At 44.8% G+C, this 21,083-nt stretch overlaps 1 protein-coding gene across 1 annotated transcript; it reads left to right on the top strand.

Annotated features, from left to right (window-relative positions):
- Nucleotides 1-17,450: 17,450 nt before the first annotated feature.
- On the top strand, nucleotides 17,451-21,083 carry IL6 (interleukin 6; the record flags this gene model as incomplete). The annotated part of the gene is made up of 4 exons (XM_084279781.1): nucleotides 17,451-17,696; nucleotides 17,818-17,931; nucleotides 18,154-18,300; nucleotides 20,607-21,083. The coding sequence occupies 4 exons, from the start codon at nucleotides 17,451-17,453 to the stop codon at nucleotides 20,796-20,798; spliced, it is 699 nt and encodes a 232-aa protein (XP_084135907.1). The 3' UTR covers nucleotides 20,799-21,083.

The raw sequence follows: 21,083 nt of genomic DNA, 5'->3' as shown, positions 1-21,083 counted from the left end.
TCTGGATGCAGCCATGATGCATAATTACACTCAAAGAATTGTCAGGGCTCAGAAGTCAGGACTTTCACTAACCCTTAGTGTACATTAGCACCATGAACGGAGGAAAGAGAAAAGAAACATTTAAGATGTTTAAGGAGCCAAAACCCAACTATATTGGTATAGACTAATGCCAGCAACGATGCTTCCTCAGTTGAAGGGTGGCTTGAGGTCCTCATGGTTGCTTGACAAGGTTTTTAACTTTGCTGTGCCAGTTAATGTTCCCTGCATGTTACATGGAAATAAAACAGCAAACCTTCTAGTTTACTCCTTAGGCAAATGATCTTCAGGGACAATGACTACAAGCACACTCAGGACTAATATTTCTTTAGTCTCATTCACTTCAGAGCCTCATGAGCCGCCAGTACTTTACTAAGAGTTCCAGTATGGGTGGTACCGATAAATAATAACAGTAATAATAATAACAACAGTAATAATAACAGTAATACCAGCAACAATAACAACAATAATAATAATAACAGCAACAATAATAGCAGCAATTTTCAAGTCTTGTGTTGATAGACTGGAGTTTGAAAAACAGCTAAATACACCCCAGAGACTCAAACCCATTCAAGTAAATATAGGAAGAAACAAAAATATATTATATATTTAACCTCTTCCTCCCTGGGGTGCTTGTTCAATGCATGGTGTGAGCATGGCAATGCTGCTGTGGTATCCTCCTGATGGGATTCATGCTGTGAAACCACCTGCAGTGCAGAACAGAAGGGGACAAATGGGATCAGTTAATTGAGTTCCCTTCTGTAAGAGGCTGGGGAATAGAGAAGAAAGGCAGCAGCTTTGTCTGAGGGGCTTGAATGGAGGGGAAAGACGTGAGGACCCTCTCACTCATCCCATCTCTAGGCAGAGTCCACCCGACAGCCCCTTCAGCAGCACCACGTGCCCTGGCACCCAGGCTGGTGCAGCAGCTGCACTTCCACTGCCATTTTGTCCTAAGGGATGGGGAGGGAGCTTCTCTTTCCAATTTGGAGCAGTAGTAAAGAGAGTGTTTCTCAGGTGACTTGCACTGTGGCTCCTGTGTGTTACTTGCATCATTGAGTCAGAAAGAGAAGGCAATGGAAATGTTTGTCAAGGTAACAGCTGTTCAACACGGGGTGTGAAGCAGGTCCTGAGGGGTAGAGGGACACGCTTTAGCAATTCTAAGTAAGTCCAGGAAGTAGTTCCTTGTAAACTTGCCTGAAATTAAAATTAAAATGTAGGCTACATACGTGGGAAAATGTTTTAAAAGAGAACTTTAGCTTCTTCACTTGCCAAATTCTTCTTTTCTAAAACTGTTCAAGCAGCCAGGCCAAAATGAGAACAGAGTTTGATTGAATTATCTGGAGAGGGGTTGTCTTTTTTTTTTTTAACTTAGTTTTTAAAGTATGCATTAACTTGTATGTCTAGATGAAGTGGAAAGAATAATAAGAGCAATAAGAATAATATGTTCTTTACAAACTCACATGTACAATGCAAATGAGTTTGTTTGGGCTTTTGCTTTTCTAGGACTGGGGCCTGGAAACTGCATTTTCTTTTCTCAGAAGACTTAGAAAGTGATTTACGTTCCAAAAGCAGTTACCAGTTACAGTTTATCCTGTTTGCTTTTCAAGAGAATATGAAAAATACGTTTTTAAATGGCAGAAATAATGTACCAGCACTAACCATTTAATTGCCAGCCATGAGCTATAGGCTGGTAACAGTCTTGTGGAGCCTGTAAAAAGGGTAACATGAAAAAGTAGGTATTAGGTGGCTCATTTAGCTTACAGCTGTTCTGCATTCTTATTCTATGTCAAAGAATGACAGTTTTAATTTCCTTTGCTGATTGCTCTGGTTAGATCACTTTGACACAGATTATTGCTTTTACAAGAACGTGGTCCAGCTGGAGGGCAACCATCTCTCTTAAATGTGGGGTTTTTTTCTTTTTCCTGATGTTGCTTCACTGTGTAAAGCAGTGGTGCAAAGTCAAGTTTTATACCTTGGGTTTAAATAGCTATTTTGATTTTGGTTTGGGCTTTTTTTTTGTCATCCAGGTGTAAAATCTGGTCCCTACATTACAGGGCTGTAGTTCTAGTTTAGTCTGGAGAATCATTATTCCATGAGGCAATAAATGAAACAGTGACTGGATTAAGCAGGATCAAGAAAACATTTAAAGCATGGATTTAATTTCAATGGATCCAAGGCATATACTTTAACTTCTGCATAATTTTAATTGTTGTCTTGAATAGAGGCAACTAAAACATAAGCTTCCCTGACCTTGAGCCTATGGAGTCTGTGCTTAATGGAGCCTACGCTTACAATCCAGGTAATCACACTGAAGCAACTGGTGCTTCTGCTATAACACCTGTCATCCCAAAATCAACACAGCAAGATCTGACCCAGAAGCAGCAACACCCATTCAAACTTCCACACCTGGCAGCACATCTTCAAGTGAGCCCCTTTTACAAGGGGATTTTGGAGAAGACCTTGTTCACTACATGCCATCTCTGACCATAGTCTCCTGACAAGACTCTGCAGCCACGTGCTCCCAATGTTCAAGCCTCTCACTGTCCCCTGCCTTCTTGCACAAGGAAACCACCCTGCATCCAATACCACTGACAGTCCTTCCCCTGAGAGCTGGTCAAGGGAGAAGAAAGGTCCAACCTACCATGGACATCTGGTGTTTCTCCAACAGCGCTACTGAAGAATTTGACATCTCCAAGGCAAGTGTTGGATGACACAATGGAGGATGCATCTTCCACATTAGAGGATGCCACCAGATCTCTGCTGGGTCATGTGAGGAGGGCAGGTCCCAACACTGGGTTGTAAATATGGGCTGTGTTTCAGTAGTGTGTCTAGGCTGTGGGTCCTTTCCACCCTGCACCCTTTGGCTGCTATGAAGTGCCACAGCTGCAGTTGCACAAAAGGTCAGAAAAACAAAGGCAGGATGTGGTGGTGCGTGGCAAACACAGCCCTGGCTTGGAGTGACTATAAGGGAAGAGCCAAACAAGTCAGGTTATCACCCAGTGCAGAAGATTTGCTCAATAACTTCACACCCAGGCTTTCTCATGTCTTGCATAGTTTAGCCAGGATTTGCTCACTCTGAACTTTTCCAAACATCTAATGATCTAATAAATAAGTGTGACTAAAACCATTCTCATATGAAGCCCATATTCACATCATTAAACCATCTTCCCTTACAGAACAGGATGGGTGCTCAAATTGCTTATTAGGCATGGCCATTCACTGGTCCCAAGCCCCAAACCATTCCCCAAAACTGTTTTGGGGACCATTGTGTGCCCTGGCCTGAAGGGAGGCCCGGTATATTTTGATGACTGAATAACAGAGGCTTGAGTCTCCTTGCCCACAGACACCCTCTGGCAGCTTCCCCCGTATAAACACAACCTGCCATAGATCCATTTTATTCCTTCTTCTCTTTTCATCGGTATTCACACCAGCCACATTAGTGGGCAGCAAATGATCTCTCAGCACATCTACTCTGCCATCTTAGGTAATTACACTTAAGTCCACCTTGATGTAATTTCTAAACTTACGTGTGTAAATCCTGCCTTTGCTGCCAAAGGTATCAGGTTTAGGTGTATTCAGATCATTCATCTACATGAGCTGCCTGAAATGTGGCTGTTTCCTGAAGCTGTCTCAAAGCTTAACAATCAATACTAAACTCTGATCCCACAGGATGGCACCATCTCTTGTTCACTCTTTCCTTTGAAGTGCAAGTGGACAACATAAAAAATAATAATAAAATAAATCATAGCCATCAGGTCCTTTCAATCTATGGCCTAATTATTGTCTGGTGTCAACTTAGAGCACCTGCTGAAGCTCTCTGCTCATTCTGTCTTTAAGATATGCTGCACCCTCTGCTAAGACAGACAAGCTAGAGCCAAAGAGGGGGGGTGGAGGACAGCCAGTCCACCTGAGAAAGGTGGATCAAATATGGGAAGGTCTTTGGGACCCAAAGCACAAGATAGACACAGAGACCACACTGTAGGAGACAGATCCAGAGATTATTTGTGACTGAGCATTCCTGAAGCTGAAAGGAGATACTGGAAGGGGCAGTAGCAAGGACATATTCAAGAGATAACCATCAAAGACCAGATAGTTCAGAAAAGAATGCAAACCAAATTTTTAGCCACTCAGAGCATCAATCCCACTAACTAACTGAGGAGAGAAAGACAAGTCCTGACAGGAAACATCTGCAACGTAAAGACTTTATCCGAGGTGAACAACTGCGGCTGACTGAGGTTACTGCGTATCAGATAGACACTCCGTGTTGACCATAGTGGAAAAAGAAAACAAGTGTGTGAGGGAAGTGGAAGAAAGCATTTGAGAATTCCTTTTCTGCACAGGCACGGACACGTTTCGGTTTTCGCTCGGCCCCTCTAGCAGGGTCCAACTGCCAAGCCAGCATACTTCTCTGTCCTCGGGTGCCAGACAGTCCAACTGAAAGCCCGATGCCTTCCCCAAAATGACGTGTCTTCATTCAGCATCTGCGCAAGGGGTCTTTGAGCTGCTGGAGAGATGCCAGCCTGTGCCTGTGCCGTTGTCTGTCTCTGGGATATGAACACCGGGCATTTCCACACGATCCAGAGGTTTTTTTTCCTCAGGAGGTTTTTTGCTTCAGTGCTCAGACCCGTGGCCCTGCTCATGGCTGTGCTGGGAGAGCAGAGCGTCTGCCCCTTCAGCAATCAACTCCCTGACATGCCCACACACCTACTGCACATGCAGCACTCATAATGTGGGCTGAGAGCAGCGATGCTGGTGCGTGTGCCGCACGCAACGCGGGTCACGCTGAGCCACCCACGTGCTGGGGGCAATCAGCTGAGAGGCAGCAGGTTGCAGGGTACCAGGAGACATAAAGCTGTGCCCCGGCTCCCTGTGCAAGGCTGAAGCAGTGCATCCATGTGCAAATCAGGGAAAAGCTGCAGGGAGAGGATGCAGAATTACACACATCTCACATGCAGAGCTGTCTTGCACCTCGGAGCCATACAGGCACCAAGACTTGCAGCTTTTTAGGGTGCACCCCATTGGCCATACCAGGAGAACTGCATCATGACTCATTGAAGGTGTATACTCACATAGTGGATACATAGCTTAGGGCAAGGCCAGCCTTAGTCACCAGAAGTCACACAACTTGTTATGTATCTCTTTAGCATCAGAAAGAACAGTTGTAGCTCTATTTACAGATTGCCAAAAGCATAAGAAAAGTTTCCTTTTGCATACAAACAGAAGCAGTGAGTAAGATATCCTATCATGTGAAAATATCATTCCAATTACTCTGTTTTGCCCTTCTATGTTCATCATATCAAAGGGAAAACAGAGTAATTGGAATTATATTTTTTTTACTACTTCAATGTAAAAAAAAAGTTACCATTTAAAAAAGTATGTTTTTCTGGGCATCCAATTCTAACATTTCTGCTGACCTCAGTAAAGTGTCAGCCTGGTCCTTGCACACAAGTTCCTACCTTAATAGTAGGTCTGCTGGACTAAAAAGCCAAATTACCTGCGTTTACTCCAACAGAATGACATTGGCAGAAAAAATGAGTCTCAAACAAGGAAGGAATCTTTCCTGCTAGTCTCAGGGATGAATGGGTGTGATGAATCAATTGCCCCTTTCCTCTAGAGATGGTCCTACGGACTCACCTAGGCTCACTGAGGAAGAGCAGGAGCTACGCAGAGAGTCAGCTCGATCTTGCCGACTCTGCCCAGGCTAGTGCCCTGCTTTTTGCAAGCTCTATATAATTTCATGATTCAAAAATAAAAGCCAGATCGATTTCACTTCCCCACTTCATTTCACTTTCAAAATGATTTGGGACAGATTCAGCCTTTCCAAAGAAATTGAATTTTGCAAAACTTTCTAGCAAATTGGGATTTCTCCTGGCCTCCTAGTTCTCCTTCTTCCCTTAAATTCTCTATTGATTTTTTTTTCCTTCCCACTCTTCTTCCATAACCGCCTTCTGCCTCATTTGTACTCTTTTTCACTAAAAAGTGTTTCTGGACCCTCAGCACCTCTTTTTGTTCATTACTTGGCCATTCTCAGCAATCCTGCAAAATCCCCTGAATCTTGTGAAAACTGTATTGATGACATAAGTGATAAAGACAACCAAAACATAATTTGCTGAGTTCTTCTGTATCAAAAAAATGCTGAGAAAGCCTTACTGCTGCTGCTAATCTGCGAGAACCAAATACTGAAAGAGATGGCAAGACATGTTCTGTCTTGTCCCTGCATGTCTTTCCTGTAAGGCTCACAGCCTAGGTAAAATGCTGTGGTCCTCAGGTCTCTTTCCTGCCTACCACCTACACATACTAAGTAATCCTGTTCTGCTTTAACAGTATTTTGGGTTTTGAGGGGCTTTCCTTTCTTCTCTTTTGCTTCTTGCTAATGTGCTGTGACAGGTGTCTGGGATTTTCTTCATTCCAACAGAGTCATCCAGGTGCAAGGCACCTCTGGAAGTCATGTAGGCGACCCCCTTACTTAAACATCCACTTCAAGGCGGTCTCAAGTTGCTCAGTGTCTCAATCAGTCAAGCTTTGCACACCTCCAAGGATGGACCCTCTCTGGATGCCTGTGCCAGTGCTTGACCAGTCCCACTGTGAAATTTCTGGTTAGGAAATGTGTTCCACGATTAGGAAGCACTTTCTCATTTGAAACACACACTTCTACTCACAACTATGTCAGTCCCCTGCGTTCGTTGGCATCCTCTCTTGCTTTTACACTGCTGATAGGAAGCAGACTTGGTCTCCTCCGACACTAAACACACTGGTCCACTTCCCAGGTCCTTTCCAGCACAAAGCTCTCTATCCCACTGACCACCCTAAGCAGCCTTCAGTCTCGGTCCATCTTTGTTTAACATGGGCCTCACAGGGAGTTTTCAGGAAAACCACCAGACTTGCTGTGTCTTAAGCAGCAGAAGAGGTGGAAAAATGATGACACACTGAGATCCAAACTGAGAGGCAGTGATTTCTTCAACTGCATCTCCATTGTCAGAGCTTATATGTTAAGTAATAGGGATCCAAAATGCTGCCATAAGTGTTCAGTTTCATTTCTGGACTTACTAGCTGGAAAAACAGTGATGACAAGTGGTGAAATCATGGATGAGGGGAGGGGTTAGCCACCAACACGTGAGGTTTCGATTTCCTTCAAAACGCTTTCTTTGTTGAGACATAGCTGTTTATCCCAATTGTGTTATCCTATTCCCAGCAAAACAGTTACCAGCACTGCTGTTAAAGTACCCGTAGCTAAAATAGTTTTGCAATATGGGGAATATCAACAAGATGGATAGTGTTGGCCTCATCCCAGTCTGCTTGAACTCTTCTTGAACATTTCTTTAAGAGATGCCTATACAAGAAAAATCTTTTATCCTGTAATCTTTATGAAACCTACACATAGAAATAGATTTTAAACAGTTTTTAATGTGATATTCCACATTTATACAGTTTCGCTGTCTAAGTTCAAATACAGTTATGAATAAAACCTCCGATCCTCTGCTCAGAAGATACTATAAACACCCTACTGCAAGTTGAGTGGAAATTCAGAAATTTCACCCCAGCAATTTAAACCAGACCTCTTTCAGATGCTCGGTCCCTTATAAAACCATCTTTTTAAGAAACCCCAAAACCCCACAGAAGAAAAAAACGTGCCAACAATAATAACTTCAACCTTCTGTTGCAGCTCAATGGTAAGAACACTAAGCTTGAAAGCTAAATTCTGTGGGCATTGCTATTTAGTTCGGAAAAATGGTGTTCATGCAGTATGAATTGTCAAAAATTAGATTTATCAGTGCTGTAAACTAACTGTAATGAAAAAAATGCACAAGAGTGGAAAGCTGGAAGTCAGCAGAGAGAAATGATGGAAACCATGTGAATGTGAATGGTTATTTGTAACAGTGTAAGACTACATTACTTACATAAAGCCAACTAATCACTATGCCTAAGAATGATGCTTTATGCCAGGATATCACATGTCCTTTTCTCCTGGTGGTCTCCCGCTCAGTCTGTAAAGTTTTCATCTATTTCCAGAAAACACTTAACATATTCCTGCCACGTCGCATCAAATCCTTCCTGAGAGAAAGGTAACTACATCTGCCAGCTCTGCATGTGCTGAAGCTGAAGGCTTCAGATAGCACACCTTAAAAAAAACCCCAGACCTTTGTTGTAACAGGGCCCTGCTTCTGCAGACATCCTGCATGGACATAAAGCCACCATCAGTGTCAATAGGGCTACTCAGAAACACGGAGCTAAGTACCTATTTGCAGATCTTCAACACCTAAGACAACACTATGAAACATCTCAAGCTAGCACCCACAACTTGACCCTTTGATGAACATTTAAGAACAATTCCAGGCCACATGAAGTGCCCAAGGCCACGGCATGGTTCCTTTCAGAGGGTCACATTAGGGACCATCCTTCTACCAGAGTTTTCTCTACCAGAAAGAACATACAGAAATTTGTTCAATACTGACACAATAAAGAAGCTATGAAACACAAAACAAAAAGTCATGGAATTCTAGAAATGTTAGAGGAGCCTCCCACACATTTCTTATCATTGTCAGAAGCCAGAAAAAGTCAGTTTTGCTTTGCTGATTGCTTGCAGGCCTTTGATTCAGCAGAGGTTCTCATAGACCCAAGAGCACTGGAAGCTCCAGCTACACCATCTGTCTGCACACCAACACTCCTTTCAAAAGCTCTGCTTTCCAGAGGTTAGGAGCTCACAAAATTTGCAGTCTAAAGGGTCTTGCAATCCCATCACATTGCTGGGGAAAAAATTGCTCTAGAAAAAATTGCTCTAGAAAAAAATGTCAGCTGCAGACTTACCTAATCGACTGGCAAAGCATGTGCTGAGCACGGTGAAAACAACCAACTCCTGCCAGGAGTCACACTGCAGACTGGCAGGGACCCTCCCCCATGGTAGCATTGATATCCGCTCCTAACATCTGTGGGACCACACACTAAACGTCAGGCAGAAAGCAGCAGGTTTCACCAAACAGACATGTGGCACCCAGGCATAGCCCACAACCGCGTGGTGGTCTCCAAGGAATGTCTTCTGCCTGACTTAGAAAAAAAAATCCTTTCAAAGAAATAGCGGAAAATAAAATTTTGGAAAGTAGCAATTTTACAAAATGTATCAAAATACACAATTTCACACACCTGGACTACCACATCATCAAAATACTATGAAACGAAACAGAAAAGTTGAATTTATCCTTTCTTGAAAGCGGCTGTAATACCCGACGTATTCCCTCTCCACCCTGTAATCGCCACTGTTGCACGTAGCTTCAGGAGCAGGGAAGAGCCAGGGGTTTTTCAGATCAGAGTGGGTCAACTAGACCGCTTCTGTTTTCACTTCAACCTTTTGGTTTCGCGTGTATTTTTAACATCAGCAGGGGAAACAGAGTATATTCTGCCTGCAGTGAGTGATACCAGGGACTTTACAGTGAGCAGCACCTGACTGGGGCAGAGCTGCAGTGTTCCCCCACCCCGCATGGGCAGAGCCCCTGCTGAGGAAGGGCTCTTGCATTGGCCTGTAAGAAACTCCAGGAAGAGGAGCTTTTCCGCCTTGGAAAACAGGCATCTGTCCCAGGCGGCCAGGACCTTTCGCCAGGGAGGATCCAACACTCAGCCCTCCTGGGTTTCACTGTACAGACCAGCTCTTCCCCCCCAAAAGGCAGCCCCACAGAGAAAGCGCAGCCCTGACCCCAGCCCAGGCTCAGCCAACTGCTTTGAGGTCAGAGGTCTCCTTGAGAGTCACCATTTCTGGCCAAGGGCTGAATTTCTTGTACTACGCATTTGAACAAACGTCGCCTGGAATCCAGGTCAGCCCACCCAAGGGGCACGTGGACTCAGGACCTTCTCTTTCTGACAACAAAAACAAGGGTCACTTTAAAAGGAGGGATTGGAAAACGTTTTAGCGAAGATTATTCTTTGAAGTTGGAAGACTTTCTTGTAAAGTAAATGGGTCCATAATCCCTTCAGATAGAGAAGGGATATGATTCAACATTTCCCACATCCTGGTTGAGCAATGTAAACAAAAAGCACTGGACAATCTAATTGGCTGTCTGAAGGAAAAATCTGCCTAAGACCTAGAGAACTTGTATCCTCTGGTGATGGGTTCTTATAGCCAGCCTGGCACCACAGGATACTTCTGCTTCAATAACACTCATGAGGGAAGAGTGATGATTACAGATCCAGCACGACCTATTAATCTTGTTATAGTGTGATGGCATGTAATTAGAAAGGGCTCCCACTACTGTAAGTGGGTTCCCTTTCACAAATTCAGTTTAGAGCAATAAAGGAGTTTGCTTGAACTCACCCAGAAAGAAAGACTCAAAATCTCCACTGCATAAGGCAGTTTCTGAGCAGCGATATTCAGGTTTCTCAACAAGACTGTATGGCCAAACGTATGATCAGAGAGGCAAACTGCACAGCAGCTCCACCACAGCACAACAGGGTTCTTGAGCTAGAAAATCTTCATGAAACCACAAGAGAGTCATTGCAGGTGCAACACTGCCTTTTGGTTTTCTCGTTACCCACTGCAGTTTTGCATAGCAATGTGCTGGTAGAGAAAGGGGGGCGGCAGAGATGACTTCTGCAAGAAGCAGCTAGAAGCTCTCTGCAGGCCCTAGAGAGAAAACATCAGCCAATTCAAGGCCAGAGTTGCTGCTGACCAAGGCCAAGTCCATCAGCAGTGGTCACTGCGCCTCTGTGAACCACACGTAGGAGAAAAAAACCCCACAGGCAGCTGCATTTTGCCACCAGAGAAGGGAGTCAGAAGATGTAAGAAGCCGTCCAGACACCAAGGTCAGTGAAGAAGGGTGGGGGGAAGAATGAGGCACTCCAGGTACCAGAGACAGAGATTCCCCTGCAGCCCATGGAGAAGACCATGGTGGAGGGGGTGTCCCATCACAGCCCATGGATAAGGACAGGGAGTAGAGACATCTACAGCCTGTGAAGAGGTCGATCCACACCTCAGCAGGTTTGCCGGGGGACTTGTGACTCTGGGGGGGGACCAGGCTGGAGCAGTCTGAGCTCGAAGGTCAGCACCCCATGGAAAGGAGTCCTGCTGAGAGGCCTGTGGTGAGGAGATGACTCCCTGGTAGAGAGGACTCACAATGGAGAAGTTCATGGATATGACTGTCTCGCATGGGTGGGACCCCACGGTGCCGCAGGGGAAGGGGCTGTGTGTGTGGAATATCCCCCCCCCTTCCAGCTAAGATGGAAGACAACTTGGGAGGAACGGACTGCAAGTCCCCACTCCCCATTCCCTGCCCCTCCCCACGCTGCGATGGGGGGTAAGAAGGGAGTGAATTTATGATTAAAGGCAAGTGTGCGAAGAGGCGAGGGGTGTGTGGGGGAGTAGAAGTGTTAAGATCTGGGGAAGGAAAGCGGCTTGTGAGGAACCGCCGGAAGCCCACTCCCCATTCCCTGCCCCTCCCCGCACCATGTTGCGTGGGGAAGAAGGGAGTAAAATCGTGAATGAAATTTAAGTCTGCTAAGAAGGAAGGGGCGGGTGGAAGGTGCTTTAAGACCTGGCCGTGCTTCTCATTACCCGACTCTGGTTCCCTGGGTGTGTAGTTGTAGTGTAATATATTAGTTTTCTTTTCTTTATTCCATGTTGAGTGTGTTTTGCCCATTGCACTAACTGCAGAGCGATCCCTCTCAGAAGCAAAAGAAGTGCTACCTATTGCATCATTTTGCATACAGCAGCAAAAATGACTGCTGGTACTACCCCACTTCTGCTCTCAGTGAGGAAAAAACTGCTACTATCCAGGAAAAGAAAATACTAAAACATCCTTAAGTGACTTGCGTTACGTGTAGGGAATTCACAACATCACAATAAGGCTATCACCAGGAAAAGCAAAATGAGGAAGCATGGCTAAATGACAGACTGAGCAAGGCAACAGTCTGACAAAGAGATTATGGGCACAGAAAAATTAGGGGTGAATGAGGATAGAGACATACACACATCTCATCAGATATATCAAACTTTTATGTAAGAGTGAAATAGATCCTACAGTTACTGAACTGGCTCAGTGTGCATTTGCTTAATGCATAAACACTGACAGCCCTTCAGTTTCCTTAGGCACTGAGCAAAAGCTCCTCAGAGAGAGAACTTGCCTTGTGTAGATCCAGGTCTGGAGTTTGGTGGCCCTGCCTGTGGCAGGGGGGTTGGAAGTCTATGATCCTTGGGGTCCCTTCCAACCCAGACCATTCTATGATTCTATGATTTTGTATGCTTCGCACAACGCAATCTCCATCTAATGCACGATGTTCAAAATAGGAAACAATAAAGATAACAAATGCTTATAAAATTCAGTACTTCCCTTGTGCTCAGGCTCCTCAGAGCGTTCTCACTTCGGCTTCGTCATCTTCCTGGTGACTGGAAAAGTCTCACTCTTTTCCTCTGTTGTAAAACTTTGAATTTTCAAATTTAGTTCTTAGTAAGGAGCTTAAAGGGAATGAAGTTGTTCCTTAAACACAAGTGGGATTTATTTTTAACATGGAAAAGAGACTTTCTGTAGAAACATAGCCCAACAACAATTTAAACCACAACACTCATAAAATAGGATCCTTGTCGAAACAGCGTGTTGCCATAACACTCAGTGATGACAAACAAGCCAAATGGTTAGCGTGCAGATACCGAGCTTGTGAAAGACAAATGGTCACCAGGGTATTTTTAACTTGGTCAGTTGTCTGCTCTGGTGCCTCTTCCAGCCCTACAAAGGGGCATCAACCACCACATCATGTTGGTTGAGAGAGACAAAGCAAGAGGTCCCTTCCTTCCATGAGAAAAGTTTGTGGCATCACTTCCTGATGCCATTTACCAGTGCAGCCACCGCAGCAAAGTGCTCCTGGTGTGAATCTAGGTTCACTGGTTAGAGTTACAATATCCCGATTCCAGAGTCAAAGTGCCTGCAATCATTTTCGTTTGAAGACTCATCTATACACACCTGTGACCTTTGGATATTCTCCAAGAAGTTATCTCCAGGCCCTCTTTCACCTAGGACTGCATACCTGCCTGCATTGAAGTTGACTAGGGAAGCCCATAGCATGATTTCTCTTCTCAAGATTAAGCAGATAAAGCTGAAAATCAGGACATACTCTAAAGCAAACTGATCTTTTTTCCTTTAAACCTCTGATATAGCTTAAGGCATGGAAAATCACAGTATTTGCATGAGACACTCAAGGAAAAAAAAAGTTACCTCTATTACTACACATCCCTAGTCTTGTTTAAAAATGATGCAAGACTGTCTTTAGGAAAGGAAAATGAGCAATCCCAGAACTCTGCACCAAAAAATCCCCAAACTCCTCTGTAGATCCCTGGCAAACAATCAACAGGGAACCAAAGAATGTGCAAAGCTACAAAAGCAAAGGACCGTTAGTCAAGTGCAACAGCAGTCTTTGGTGACATGCAGCCTCTCAAAGCAATGTTTGCTTCTGCAAAACACACAGGATATTAATGGCCTGTTCGACCTGTCCACTTCAAACACCACACAGGGCAGCTTAGCTTAATGGTCACACACTCAAGCTCTTAGAAGAGCCAACGGTGACCATTCATTTAAAAATGCACTGGCAAAAAATGAAAAAGAAAAAATCCAGGTTTTGAAGCCTGGTATTTTTGATGGAGATTGTTAAGGATGATACTAGTAATGCTTCGTACCAAGAAAATGTAGAGAAGAAGCGCGTGCGCAACTACAGACCCTGTAGTGTCAGTGAATATACTCAATATAAAGATCCTTAAATGAGTTCTGTAGCAGGCAACATGTTCATATCTTGCTAGACTACAAAGAACTCATCTCCACTTTTTAAAAGATCTGCAGGAACTCAAGATCCCTCTTTCCAAGCTTTGAAGGATTCAATCAAAAATATGTCAGGGGAACTGGCATCAACATTCCATCTCATACTAGACATTAAGTTATTTGTTGAGTCATTGTGATGATCCCACTGGAACAGTCTACCAACAACTGGCATCTTTTTTCCACACCCAAAGTAGCACTTTTACAGAAGACCACCACATTTTAGTTGCGTTTCTTCTCTTACTACCAACACTACAGTCTTAAGTCATAGTCTCCAAATACACAAGTACTGTAGAATAGTGGAGATTATTAGAAAGAAAAAATAGTCAAACCAAACACACGAATCAGATTGGAACATGTTGCAGCCCTAGTAATTCTCCTGCTTCATTAAAACACCTTATTTATCCATCTAGGAATGCCATTTAGTTGATCCACAGCATTCAGCAAGCAAAGTCTCCTGCTGCTGCCAACAGCACAGTGTTTTACCTGGGCCCATGGTGGGGGTCCTTGCAGACATGGGCCTGATGGCTGAGTAGCTTTGACCATGACAGCTCTGCAGTCTGTTAAATTATTCAGTGGCAGTAGCATTTCCACGCTGGTGTCACTCACCTCTCCTGAAAACATCCTGCTGTTGATGGATGGTGGCATGGGCTTGTTCCCAGACAGAGCAATCCTAGGAGAAACAGAACCTGGTCTGGAGAAGATGGTGAGATCCTAGAAAGCAGGTTTTGACACAAGGGATGATCTTGGATCATATACTCACCCTTGACCATAACTGGGAGTAAATTTAACACATGGAGAGGAGAGATATCTTACAATATTCAGAATGGGCCCCTCTGCTCCCCCAGAAATGTACAGTAGCAACGCTCGTTGCTCAGACAGAATGAAAATGTGAAGAAACACCGAGAACTTCTGAAACCCCACCTTAGGATGGTTCCACATGTCAGGATGCAGTCTTCTGCGTTGTAGTGTAAATGAGAAGAAAAAAAGAACATGCACAGTGAAATGAAGAGCAATACCAGTAAGAGGGTACGAGAACAACAACCTGCAGTATTACAAAGGTGCCGCACAGGAAAGAAATTCCTCTGTATCCAGAAATTACACCTTAAAGTCTCTGTAACACCACTGACTCATATTAAAGTACCAACTGACCAGGCGACACATCTCCTGACCCCCAGCTAACTCATAAGCCAGGGCTGTTTGTTCAGAGCCTGCTACATTTTGAGCAGTGTGGCTACTGATGAAACAGTGTAACTCAATTGGAGCCCTCTTCAAATTTTAACCCTTTCCATAGATAGAGCAATGCAAAGTATTTACGTGCAGTATCAGTTTTGAGAAGTGGTTTTCCACCAGAGACTGCCCAGAGTACTAGCAGAAGTATTTTAATGCTATTGTGTAAATTTGAGTTCCCTCTTCCCTTGAATGCTACACTTCGTCCCAGATTATCAAACGGAGTTTCTAAGGCAAGGTGTTCCTAAACCACTTCCACTGGAGCATGGAAGCATACTTTGTACTTTTGAAAAGTCACAAGGCCAAAAAAGTAAACAAAACCCCCAAAATGCAAAAGGAGACAATAACAACTGAAGCCTTGGAGACTTTTAGATGAGGAACAACAGTTGAAATTTGCTTTTATTTCACTTGAAAGATGTAACTTCACACGTCAGCAAGACTAATCCCCATATAACAATGATCAGCACAAAAATGTTCTTTGGAAATTGCTAAGGAACAAAAATTTTCATGACACAAGTAGAAAAGGATAGCTCATAAGATAACAGCACAAAATTTAAAATAACGGGGGTCCAAACAAGACTAACTCACAGAATGCCTGCTGAAAAGACGTTACTAAGGAAATGTAGTCTGCTACCAGGCTTTGGTGATTTTAGGGTCAGGGTAAAGGAAAAGCTTGGCTATAACAGCCTATCAGCCACCCAGCAGTGGAAGGAAATCCCTCTCCAAGGCATGTACATCCACACAGTATCTGGAGTTCCCGTCCTTGCTGTATCTGGCCCTGATGGTTACCAGAAGGCAAACACCGGGCTTGTCAGGAGCGCTGAGCTCACCTGGCCTGGCTGGTTTAATCCTTGGCGCTTTGCAATCGGATCTTGTAATTCAGTGCTAGTCAAACATACTGTTAGGGTATTGCTTCCTTCTGAGGCCCAGTGCCACAGATCTGGCGAGGGAGAGCTAACGTTACTGAGACTACTGCTGGGGCTCTCCTCTGCCCTGCTCGGGGAACTGGGCGGAGAAGGATCGCTGCTGTTGACACGCTCTTGCTCTCAGTTGCGTTTCAGTGCTAACACCACCTCTCTGCCAGTCAAAACGGCCACAGCCACCGTGTTCTACTACTGATGGAACAGGATGTTAAGGGAAAGCAGTAGCAGCCCTGCTTCTTTCCCGAGGCTCTCTATCCAGGCTCTTCTTAGAAAATGACTAAGCAGCATGGTTTGTTTGGTTTGGGGTTTTTTTTTGGTTGGTTGGTCTTTACAGGGAGACTCCAAATGAGGACACCCAAGTTCAGTCAGTGTATCATCTCTCCCCCATCTCTATTATGCCCCGTGTCCTGTGTTCCCCACTCTGTACCCTCCTGTTAGCACCTCCTGAAATACAATCAGGTCTTTTCATCGGTCTTCCTGACATAAGAAAACAGCACCGATGTCATTACAAAAAAGAAAAGTCAGTCTGTCCCAAAACCGTTCAATACAATCAGTTCAGTGTCAGTGTGCCCTGCACAGTTTGGCTCAGTCCACACTACAAGACCGAGCCAAATGGGCACACCTGTCCTGGGTGAAGAGTTCCTCTTGGAGAAGTTAAAATTCCCACCACACCTCCCAGGTAGGCAGAAAGAGATAAGGAGGCAGATAACGGTGGCATTTCCTGCAGCCACCCTCCTGTTGGAGCTGTAGGAGACTGATTCAGGTCCATTCCCTGGGCATTTACAGCATCAGGGCGTGATGCATTTCATCCCACCTATACGTACTTCACAAGGAGAGAGGCAACTTATGACTTACCCAGCACCTAAGTGCGTGTGTTTAGCTTGATGCATATAAATATTGAAAATAGTTAAACAATAGAGATTAAATATATGTACTACAAAATCCGTAAAACTAAATTAAACCATGGTAAAATGAGAATGTACTAAAATCTATAAAGTATGTACACACATAGGCAGGTATGCATGTATGATTTCCAAGACTTCCTGTGGCAGGCACAGAGATGCTGGCAGCAGGACCAGGCTGCTCCGGCTCCGATCCCAACCCAGACCCCAGTCCCAACCGGCCAGGTGAGTAGGCGATGGTTGCATCTTGGGTAGCCCGGCTCTCAAGGAGTTACGGTGCAAAATGAGTGATGACTTCATGCTCCCGCAGGCTGCTCTCGCCTCTTCCCCCCTCCCCCCCCAGGCCCCCCCCCCGGAGCCCGTTTCACAATCCTGCTGCTCTCGGACAGGGCGCTCGGCTTGTGTCAAACGCAGCACTCTGGCTGTGCACACACCCCCGTGTTCTCATGCTGGATTTTCCCACTCCATGAATAATCTCGAAGCCCCCTCGATAAATACACGTTCAAGGATGTCCGGAGCTCATTCAACTCGCCAGCCTCGCCGACGAGAAGGGGCAGGAGCCGAGGAGCCGCACCATGAAGTTTCCCCAGGGCTGTGACTGTGACCGTAACCATGCCGGCCCGCAGCCCGCCCTCCGCTCCGCCGCCCTGCCGCTGCTGCTCCTCCTGCTGCTGCCGCGGGCCGCCGCCGGCCCGTTACCCGCCGCCGATTCCTCGGGGGAAGCCGAGCTGGAGGAGACGGCGGTGCGGCGGGCGGCGCTGCCCGAGTCCGTGCTGCTGGCCCGGCTGCTGCACGCCCGGGCTGCCCAGCTGCAGGAGGAGGTGGGTACGGGACGGGACGGGGCGCGACGGGAGCTCGCAGGCACACACACAGCCGACCCGGGCACGGCTGCCTCTGCCTCCCGCCGGGGAGTGACGAAAACTCTCGGTGTCTCTTCCCCAGATGTGCGAGAAGTTTACCGTCTGCGAGAACAGCATGGAAATGCTCGTCCAGAACAACCTCAACCTTCCTAAGGTGACGGAGGAAGACGGGTGTCTGCTCGTCGGCTTCAATGAGGCAAGGAACCCTCTAATTTCTGGTCTAATCCCAGATACCCGGGGCCACTTCTGTCTGCTCTGAAAAACTCCAGAACTTCACCGTGCCACCTCCAGCTGGCTCTGGGGTGGCACGGACCGCCAGGCTCCATATAAGCATCATCCCTTCACCTGCTGTGGATGAGCAATATCGCAACAGAGACGTTCCTGAGCCGTAAGTGACTTGTTTTTCCTCTCATTTCAGGATAAATGCTTGAAGAAAATCTCCAGCGGGCTTTACACATTTCAGCCATACCTTGAATACATCCGAGAAACCTTCACTACTGAAAACCAGAACGTTGAGCTGCTGTGCTACAGTACAGAGCACCTGGCGCGTACCCTAAGGCAGATGGTGAGCTGGTTTTAAATTCACTCTGGTAATTCTTATGGCTTAGCACTCTTAGAGGAATAGGATGCTATGTGAAGCTGAACATTTCCCACTTTCATTTCTCTCAGCAGAAGCAGGTAATGGTTCCTTATGCACGGATAATTACCCTTATGACTAAGAAGTTTTACAAGGTTTTGCTTTCCTTTCTTAAAGAGACGACTTCTCTTCCTAGCTTCTGTTGTTGCTTATAAATTCCAAGCCAGCAATTAAAGGAGTCATTGGTTTAAGAACAAATACGTTAATGCTGCTTGGCTGATAGAAGTAAGATTTCTCATGGGAGATTGCTGACAGTCTCCCATGTGCCTAAATACCCAGTTCCTAACAGTGAACTGCAGTTCAGTCCAAGCCTTCTAATGCTGCAACCCCCTGAGAAGTACAAATAAGTAACTTTTTTTTTTTAAAAAGCAAACCACATAAATAAAAGCCAATATATTTTAACAATATTCTTATTCTTTAAAACTCTCCAAAACAAGTTTTTAAGCTAAGGTGTATGGTGTATTGAGAGATCAGTAGCTGAAAAACCAAGGAAGACAGTTACATTCAGAATATATTAATAACCTGACTAAAGAAAAGGTTTTGCCTATTGGAAAGCATGCATTTTGCTTGTAATCATCAGGAAAAAAGAAATCCAGATTCTTTCTTTACAAATACCCAGCTCTTTTCTGATTCAGTAAGCTAAATGGTATTCATTTCCAACAGCTGTTTTTCATGCTTTGAAAGATCACACTTCAAAAACTCACTTAATCCCTGCAGTTCTTACTCAGGTTAATAACCCTTAACATAAATACTCCCTTTGTCACCAGAGAAACTATTTGCTTGAGTAAGAACCACCCAGGTGAGTAAGGACTGCAGAATTAAGAGCTGCAAAAAAAAAAAAAAATCTCAGGGCATCATTTCCTTCAAGGTATTTTTTGGCATCTAGAAAGCCCATTGTGTTTGTTGTACCTTTCCTAACATATTTATTTATGTCCATCATTCTTTAAGTGAAAGGGAGCCGAACTGCCCTTTTCACACTGTACTAGCTAAGAAGAATAGCCCTGTCATAAAACAGCAACCGATTAACAGCCTCCAACTTGTTATATTAGTTTGCAGAAAGTTAAGAAATTAACTGGGAAAGACAAGTTGTAGGGGTTTTTTTTAAAGTTAGTAGAATTGCAGTAATTGGAATAGGTAGAATTAAACACAGTCATCAAAAGCAATACCTGTACTTGTAAAAACCACAGAGATTTTGAGAAAGAGAGGAGCCTTGATCTCCAGATTAGAATTTTTTCTTTACAAGAGACGTTTATCTGCTATTTAAGGCAAACCTGTCACCTGTGGTCAGGTAAATCCATGGGAATGGTACCCACTTGGATATCCAAACTTTTGCCAGTGTGCAACAGGGAGTTGGATATACCTATAACTGGGGCTGTGATCACTTCCAAGTAGTCTAGACAGAAAGAATATTTGTGTCTTACTGAATTTCACAAGAAACAGATGTTCCAGGTAGAGGTGCACATGCTTTTGTCACTTGGCAAAAGGTAGGAGACACCTTAAGGCCGTAAAGCAGCAGACAATTTACTGTTAGACTTCCAGACCCCAAACGGTCTAAAACAGCTCCCTGATTTGGGTGAGTAACTTCTGTTTTCAGAACTCACCTACCCACTTCACAGAACAAATTCTTGAAAGGCACTTGGGCAGCGGGTGCCTGGCACTGCCAGCCAGCATTAGGTACAGGGCTCTCTTACTCATCACGCAGTCAGGATCCCACACATCAGTGAAAGCTGCTGAGAGTCTCCTATGTGCCTAAATACCCAGACAGTTAGAATTAAGTAGCTGAACTAGTCTGACATCTTTGGAAACTATTAATCTGCTACAAAATGTGGGAGTACTTCAGTGTCATCTAATTAACTTATGACTCGGGATATAGCAGCTGGTAGAGGTTAGGAGAAAGGATCCGCATCTTCCCAACTACCCATGCTGTCGGCAGAGAGCAGGAGAGGTGCATGGGTCTGTTCTGTGCAGTGTGTTGGACTGTAATGCCATGCATTGTACTCAAGCCAGAACAAGCTGTATAGTTCAGACAAGACCCTCTCTCTCTCCTGTGGTAACTGTAGTGGGTATCAACATACCTCAAACCCCACCGCAGCAGCAGGGCCATAGGGAAGCACAGGTCACCTGAAGCCGAGAAAGGGTGGATAAGCAGCTGGTCAGGAACAGATTATGCACATAAACTCATGCTCTCCAACAAGCTCAATTACAACACCACCTCAAAATCGTCCTTTTCACAGGTGATGAATCCTGACGAAGTGATCATCCCGGACTCGGCTACCCAGGAGTCCCTCCGCACAAAGCTGAAGTCCAACAAGACCTGGATAGAGAAAATCACCACCCACCTCATCCTCCGAGACTTTACTTCGTTTATGGAGAAGACCGTGAGGGCCATTCGCTATTTGAAAAACACCAGGAGTATCAGTGTCTGAATGTTTTAGTTCAGGCACAGTCCTTCGTTACAGATCTGCCACGTGGCAGACGGCAGTGTTGTTCTGTTTTAAGAACCAGCCATAGTAACAATGGTTTACTTTATATACATTCCCATTTCCTTCTAGGAACCTATTTATTGTATTTAAAATATTTATTTGTTTCTAATGCTTCCTATTTATATTTTTTATATTTAATTACAAGTAAATATGTCCTTCATTTAAATTATTTCTCATTTAAAAAAGGGTGTCTTTCATCTCCTTTCTAATGGTACTATGCAGAACATC

Source organism: Gallinula chloropus, assembly GCF_964237585.1.
Source record: "Gallinula chloropus genome assembly, chromosome: 2".
In the NCBI taxonomy this organism is placed as follows: domain Eukaryota; kingdom Metazoa; phylum Chordata; class Aves; order Gruiformes; family Rallidae; genus Gallinula; species Gallinula chloropus.
The sequence above is the reverse complement of the archived record's forward strand: the minus strand, read 5'-3'. Positions and strand labels throughout refer to the sequence as shown.